The 7,825-nt window shown below is 37.3% G+C and overlaps 2 protein-coding genes across 4 annotated transcripts in view; one reads left to right on the forward strand and one right to left on the reverse strand.

The window, feature by feature from the left end:
* The window catches only part of LOC111433301, a 2,502-nt gene extending 276 nt beyond the window's left edge, over positions 1 to 2,226 (reverse strand). The window contains exons 1-4 of the mRNA XM_023070309.1: positions 1,965 to 2,226; positions 1,376 to 1,749; positions 556 to 672; positions 58 to 192 (exon numbers count right to left, since the gene is read on the reverse strand). Of these exons, the coding sequence (XP_022926077.1) occupies positions 115 to 192; positions 556 to 672; positions 1,376 to 1,699 (519 nt within the window). The 5' untranslated portion in view covers positions 1,700 to 1,749; positions 1,965 to 2,226 and the 3' untranslated portion in view covers positions 58 to 114. The remainder of the gene's footprint in view (positions 1 to 57; positions 193 to 555; positions 673 to 1,375; positions 1,750 to 1,964) is intronic.
* A 943-nt stretch (positions 2,227 to 3,169) lies between these two features.
* Positions 3,170 to 7,825, forward strand: part of LOC111433298 (histone acetyltransferase GCN5-like) — a 13,182-nt gene continuing 8,526 nt past the window's right edge. Inside the window, exons 1-4 of one of the 3 annotated variants that reach the window (XM_023070306.1) lie at positions 3,170 to 3,912; positions 6,797 to 6,861; positions 7,058 to 7,138; positions 7,335 to 7,406. In XM_023070306.1, coding sequence (XP_022926074.1) covers positions 3,301 to 3,912; positions 6,797 to 6,861; positions 7,058 to 7,138; positions 7,335 to 7,406 — 830 coding nt within the window. In that variant the 5' untranslated portion in view covers positions 3,170 to 3,300. The remainder of the gene's footprint in view (positions 3,913 to 6,796; positions 6,862 to 7,057; positions 7,139 to 7,334; positions 7,407 to 7,825) is intronic. The other 2 variants (XM_023070305.1, XM_023070307.1) reach the window with 2 other exon arrangements.

A 7,825-nucleotide genomic window follows, 5' to 3' on the forward strand; every position in this document is an offset into this window, starting at 1 on the left:
AAAAAAAAAAAAAAAAAAAAAAAAAAAAAAAAAAAAAAAAAAAAAAAAAAAAAAAAAGGCCTAAACAGCGTTACTACTTCCAAGGGACCATACATTCGTGTTTGGGAAAGTATTCTACGAGTACCCATCCCTTCTGTCTTGATCCTCAGCTTCCTTATTAGCCACTTCAACAGATTTGAACCAAAGGAATGCCTGTCTCCAGAAATTAGACAAAGAGCCTTGTGTAAGTGGGAGCTCATATTTTTGGAATGGCATTGCCATTCCGCTTATTACCCCTATGCAGTTGACACAGAATATGACATCTTCTGTGCAAGGTTCCTAGCTAAGAAATGACGCAACTCAGAGAAGAGGACACAAGGTTTAGTTAAAAAAAATTTATATCCAATTTTCTGCTCCCCCGTCCCCCAAAAAACCAGAAAGATGGGTACTTCATATTTATGTTCACTAGAGAGACGCAAAAGGTTAGTGTTATAATTTCATGGTATGATAAATGCACACGAAAAGATATGATAATCCCTTCACAAATGTCAAAAAAATGAAGAAAGAGGAACTTACAGCAGTGGGAATGCCTGTAAATGCGAAAAATCCAAGCAATGGAGCGTAAAATATGCTGTCTGAATTTATAATTCCAAAGACAGGCTTCTGGTTGACGTACTCAAATACAGAACCTATCTGCAGTTTTGGAAGTCGCTCCAATAAACATACAAACGACTTCAATTAGAAATAGTGTCCGTAGCACCAAACTTGATCATACATTGCTAAAGAAATAAATTTGCACACAAACAGGCTCCACCGCTTCAATGCATTAAATTGTTTGTTCATCATGTTAAAGTATTGGTGTAATTAGCAACCCATCAACTTAAGTTTTGGATTGATTGGTAATCACTCTCCTAACTGTTACAAATGACGCAAGAGCCACTCCAATGAAAGTCGATGTTGCAAAGGGACTTTTACTCTTACACAAATGAAAGTTCAAGGCTTCTAGAGTTTGAAGGAAATCCTAGTGGGAACACAAAACCAGCTCTGATACCATGATACCATGTTGCTATGTCTTCTTATTCCGTTTAAGAGAATTGCATGTCATTTTGATAAGGGAGAAAGACTAAGTAAATTCTAGAAACTAGTAAATCTAAATAAATTCTGTAAATTTAAATAGTAAAGTAAATCTAAATAAATCTATGTAAAAATAGAGGAGGCGTCATTCCTTCAACACTTTCAATAATGATATCATTCATTCTTGGCTTGAATAGTAACTCAGAAGTAAGCTTTCAATACTTGTATTAATTTCTGGACAAACTGGAAGTAGCACAGAAGTCGGTATAAAAATAAACAACCAAAATGCAAAAAACAAGTCTGTATTTAGAGGGAAGCTTACAGCAGCAATTGCCGTGATAGATGAGGCGAGTAAGTAAACATAGAAAGGGACCTGAAATCCCTGATGAGTTCCAATTTCTTTGCCTTCCTCCCTTGCCCAAGGAGGAGGCTCCTCGGAATCAGGTTTGGCCCAAGAAGGAATTGTTTCTTCAGACTCGCTCGATTTTGCAGACCCTTCTGTAGCGGCAAACACAGTAAGGTTGCGATGGCCATTGTTTCTCCTTCCAATAGAGCGTAACTGTCCGAATGCAATGCGTTTCGCATCCATCTTCCCGTAATTACAAGCTAGACTTGGGTTGTAATAAGACAACAGCGTCGCAGACATTATTCCCAATTCTTATTTGAACCGCTTCAATCTTCTTTCTCAATCAGCTTCTACAAAAATAACATTTGGTAAAGAAAATTCACACTCCACATGAAATACTTACACATAATATCTCTGCTAAACACCTAACACGAATGGCACAATTCTAGCAGCAGTTAATGTCAACTATTGATCCTTGTGATCCGCTGCAATTAGTAGTTTCATTTTCCTTTCATACACGATGAAATGCAGAAGAAGAAAACGAAGAGAGTGGGAGGGAACGTACTGGTGCAGGAGGGGCTTTGTTGGATTGAGATGAGTAAGCTTCGATCCCTTCGAGCGCAGGGCTTTCTGGCCTCCGGGAAACAAGTACCGGCAGTGATGGGAGAGAGGGCTGGGTTGAGCGGTCAATTTGGAAGGAGATAATACTGAGGATAACGAACGACACAAATTAACAATTAAGGAAATTGATTTAAAAAATATAAAAATTCTATTGGGAGGTGGGGGTTCGAATGTGAATCGACGTTTCAATTATACAGATATATCATGATAATGTCAATTTCCACACTTTTTGCATATAAAATAATTTATTCAAAATATATATTTAACATTAATAATTAAATTATTCTCGCTTTGTAAATAAGACTAAATGATGTATATAGACTAATAAGGTTTGGAAATTACAATACAAATTCGTGAAAGTAATACGATTTTTACTTTAGAATCTAAAAAATGATTGAAATTTTTAATCTATAACTTTTGTTTATTTGATAAAGTCGTTAATAAAAATATTTGTAAATTTTCAATGACTATAAACACTTGTTCGTGAAAAATTAATGAAATTTTATGAAATTGACACTATAGTCCAATCTGTAAAAGTGTAATGTAACAACACAAGTCCATTGTACAACTAATAAATAACATCCGTTTTTACACGTTACGTATCATCGTTAATCTTACAGTTTCACAACATATCTATCAGGAAAATTTTTTTACACTTTTGTAAAAAAATGTTTCGTTTTAATCTCCAACCAATGTGGAATCTCACCATCTTTCTCCCTTCGATGGGCCAACATTATATGACACATCGCATAAATATCTGATTCTTATACCATTTGTAACAACTCAGACCCACAACTAACCGATATTGTTTGATTTGATTGTCATTATATATATACATACCCACGTATATTTTGTTAGAAACAAGTGAGTTGGGTTGTCTTGTTTTAAACTAATTAAGTTAAAAATTTATTTCAATTATACTTTCTATACTATAAAAAATTATATTTTTATTCTTCCACTTCTGAAATTGGTTCAAAAAATATATTTGAAGCTTTATTTGAACTTTATATGTAATCTAAATGAATAAAAAGAAGTATATAATTTAACCCCTTATTTTTCTTTTACAGAAAATAAAAAAGGAAACTAGGAATCACGCGATACACACTACTACAGATGGGGGCATTTTTGTCAATTTACATTGTGACAGCGGCCACCGCCGTTATCGAAGAAGGATCGGGATCCGTCATCGGGCAGTATAAACCACCACCCAGCTTCAACAAGCTTTTGTTCCCGCACTATAGTTATCACGCGGAAGTGCTTCTTCCACGCAACCTTCTCATATGGATACGCACTCCGCTCACCTTACTGGTACGAATCGTTCCCGTAGTTCTCAATCCCCTTCCCCCTCTCATTCTGCTTCCGCCTCTGCCACCTCCTCCATCCACAAGCGCAAATTGGCCTCCGAGGACCATGTCCCTCCTTTCCCTCCATCATTCTCCGCCGAAACACGCGACGGGGCGTTAACATCAAACGACGACCTTGAAAGCATCTCAGCTCGCGGTGGCGGTGCTGACTCCGACTCCGACGACGATTCCGACGATGCCGTGGTCGAGGATGACGAGGATGACTTCGACAATGGCTCTTCCATGCGCAACTTCACCGCTGCTCGACTCGAGAATAGCGGTGCTGGCGGTTCTGCTTCGGCCTCTGCCTCAGCGTCTGCTGTGCGTACAACCAAGATCAAGCCAAATGCAACAGTGAAGATCGAGAATGTGGATATCAACAAGGATGGAGGCATGGCCGGTGGAACCAATGCGCCGGGTTCAGCAGCGGGGACAACTGGAAATTCTGTGTCGGGAATTGTAGTGAAGGAAGATGCTTCGAAATTTTTTGCCGACAGTGTACAGACCAGTGGTGCCTATATTTCCAGAGAAGAGAACTTGAAGAGAGAGGTGTGTCTTCATACAAAACTATGATCATATCTTTTTGGTAAAGTTCCTGTTGTATGTTGTTTCGAACAATTTCTCTATCTGATGAGGGACGAGTGCGAGAGAGAGGTGGTGTGGGTGGAGTGGAAAAGGCTGGGAATACCCACCTGGGATTTTTTTTCAAGAGTATTACAATTCAAACAAGGTTGCGAATTTGAACCTACCACCACCTTGACCAGTTAAGACCCGGATTATCAAGGTGGCATCTAAAACGCTCAGCATTCGTTTGATGAGAGGTTTGGTGGAGGTAGAGTTTAAGTAGAAGAAAGAGGGAGAGTAGTGGCTTTTATCTCCATCGCACTTGTTTATAGATTTCTAAGTTGGGGAGTGCATACAGAGCCTTCTATTTATATAGCCATAGAAGCAACAGATTCTTTAGGCAACTACCGTGTTTATCCTTCTCCCTTTGGAGATTCTGGTTGAGAGTGTTTGGTGTCTGTTAGGTTGAAATAAAGATGACAAGACTCAGTTGAGGAGGTGATTTTGAGTTCTCCCTTACGGACACCAATCTAACAGGAGAAAGATAAAGTTTTGACTTTTTTGAGACATTAGAATTGAGAGGAACAATTTAATTTTTTTGATTGGGGGAGAGATGGGGTGAGGAAATTTGGGATGCGTCTAGGTTTAGCAACCTGCTTATTGAGTATCTGAATCATGGATCACCATGTGGAATCAAGGGTTGAAAAGGCGATAACAGGAGCTCCCTCAGTAATACCCTTTAGTGTGTCACAGACCTTAAGTGGGTGACACTACATTCCTATATGCTAAATAAACCCTCACCTGTAGGGGTGAGTTCACGAATAGGAGTTGTGCTCCAACCATCTCTTCATAGACTTAGTCAACCCATGTCGTCATAATGGACCTAAATGCAGCTCGAAGACCAAGAAAAGCAAAAATAGGCTCAGGCTCACTAACAGGACATACATATCCTCTAGGGCACATAGCATCTAATCCATACGTCAATCAAGAGTGTACATAGGTATTTCAACCTCTTAACATGTTTTTAGAGACATAGATGACACTAAATCATAAATCATACTCGCACCACATACATGCACATCAAGCAAGGTACGGTAAGACATAGTATGCCATAGTCCCGACAAAGCATTTAAATAAATCAGAGTCATTGGTTACATGGTGGAAGTCCGAAATGTGTGTATCGAGCTAAACCAACATAAATCCATCATTTAGGATTTAACTAATCTATTTCCATAGTCAAATCATCCTTAAATCATGCTAACAATTCATATGCCCAAGTCCTAGTCAATTCCTACTAGTATTTCTTGCTTAAAAATCCAAATGGTGACTCACTTGGTTGTCGACTTCATGGCTCGGTTCGGGTCTTTAGAAAATTTAAAATCTCCTAAAGCTTCTCCAATATATCCTAAATTAAGTCAAAAGAATGAAATTGGTGAAAACAGCTAAAAAGCTAGACTATGAGAGGCATAACACCATTAAAAGAGGTTAAAGAAACTGACTGTTGACCCTCTGTTGACATCATTGCTGACGTCACCGATCCCTCTTATACAAATCCGAATGTTTTATAACAGCTCGTAATTGGCTTTAGTTATTGGGCCTTTTTGTGGTGATGAACTTTTGGTCTCATTCTTTTGGATTGGAGTTGGGTCCTTTTTTTTGTAGTCGGGGTAGAACTTCTTTTCTTGTTATTTTTCTATGTCCTTACATATTCTTTCATTTCTCATTCTCACAATGAAAGTGTGGTTTCTTAAATTAAAAAAAAAAAAAGAGAGGAGAATTACATGTTATGGATGGAGATATCCTTTAAAGAAAGGGGCATTAGAATTTTGTTCGATAAATCCCATGGGAGGAAGTTTGAGTGTCTTTATTGGAGGAAACTAAAATGGTGGCTACATTTTATGCATTTTCTTTAAAACTTCCCAAGGATATCACCCCTAATCAAACAGAAAGAGAACATCTAGAAATCTCGAGATGCAGTGACTAGTGGTCTTCCATCCGTGTGAGTCAAAGGAAAGGTGGGGAAGAAAGAAAATAAGGCCAATGAATAGAGAACGGGGTCTGGTTTCAAATTTAATGAAATTAGTTTGGTGGAGGGGCTATTTGAATCCATCTCGCTGCTATCTTTGTTTGGTAGCAAGTGAAGGGAGGAACCACCTTTTAATTGGCTGCCTCTTCAGCAAAAATGTTTGGAGTTCTATGGATTCTTAACTTGTGCAGTTTCCTATTGTATGTAAGAATGTATACTTCAATTGTTTTGTGGCCATCCTTTTAGGAGTAGAGCAATGAAGCATTGTGTTAATAAAATCGAATTGATATTTAAAGTACTTGGCTGAAAATAAATATTTGCTTGTTCAATGAATAGGCAAAAAATTGGATAGAAGTATATGTGTTGGCAAAACTTTCTCTTCTTCCTCTTCTTCTTTTTTCTTTTAGTACAACTAGTCGGGGTATGGGAGATTTGAACCTCCTCAAGGGAAGTAGTTGTCAATTATGGCTAAATTATGCTCGCTTAGTAACAAAATTGTATCTCATTCTAGGCTTCTATTGATAATGATTTTAGTAACTACACAATCTTTGTTGTTAATACTAATTGAAGTTTGTTTTTCTTTGTAACACGTGGTCTATCAGACCTTACTACTAACTTTTCACCAACTGATGAAATATTTTTAATTTGTTGTATTTTGTTTTAAAAATATTTTGGCATCTTCACTTGTATCACAGAGTAATGACATACAGATAAATGTAGGTGATCACTTAATTCAGCTGCCTGTCCATTTGGTTGAAGTTGATAAGGATTTGATCTTGTTTTAAGCTATTAATTCTGTGCATTACAAGAAAAGTTCTTAAGGGGGATTTCATAATGTTTCAGGAGGAAGCTGCGTTACTCAAATTTGTATGCATTTCAAACGATGGTGTTGATGAGCATATGGTTTGGTATGTTTTTTCTTTGCCCAAGTTTTCTGCTGCATGTAATTCCTTTTCTGTAACAGTCTTGCAGTGTTTTTCATGCTTCTGATGATATGTTCACCTCTAGTGTAGCCTCCACAATAGGCTGTATGTCTTCCATATGATCTCATTTTATGTAGTAATTGATTTGATGCAATATTGCATTTTACGTGGAACTTTTTAGGTTAATTGGATTGAAGAATATTTTCGCCCGACAACTACCTAACATGCCCAAGGAATACATTGTCCGTCTTGTTATGGACAGGTACTTTCACTTACAACATGTGTCTTTTTGGGAGGTGAGAAAATGAAGCTTCGAACGCACATTTCGGTCTTAATTTGGAGGCTTTTTATTGACTTATCATTTTAGGCATTGGACCCTCGTCCCTGAGGTCTTTAGTCTATTTCCTTTTTGTTTTGGATTGATGCTTATCCTTTGTTTCTCTAATTTTAACTTGCAGAAACCATAAGTCGGTGATGGTTATAAGACGAAATCATGTTGTTGGTGGCATAACATATCGCCCATATGACAGGTGTTTTTATGTTATAGCATGCATCATTTAGTCATTTGTATCTGCCAATTTCTGGGTGCAAAAAGTAAAAAAGAAAACACAAACAGATAACTCTTACTATACGGTGTGAGGCTAACTTATTTCAAATTGTCCTCTTACTTATTTATGGGCGTATTATGTGTTTCTGTGCAATGGCATCACTTCGCAACGTAAGCCAGCCCTAAGGAAAAATTTGAGTCTGCTATGTATAGCATGCTATGTCTAAAATAAATTTGCTTCTCATCTCTTCTGGTATCATAAAGCTCCAGGAAAAGTTTTATGTTTTGTTTTTTTAATGAATAAAAAATAAAAGGTTCTCCGATTCTAGTTATTGTTATTGAAGTTGAGAACATTTTAACAATGAACTAGAATCTCTATTTTTTTTTTTTTTTTTTTTTTGG

This window comes from Cucurbita moschata, unplaced genomic scaffold, assembly GCF_002738365.1.
Source record: "Cucurbita moschata cultivar Rifu unplaced genomic scaffold, Cmos_1.0 Cmo_Scf00041, whole genome shotgun sequence".
Lineage (NCBI taxonomy): Eukaryota > Viridiplantae > Streptophyta > Magnoliopsida > Cucurbitales > Cucurbitaceae > Cucurbita > Cucurbita moschata.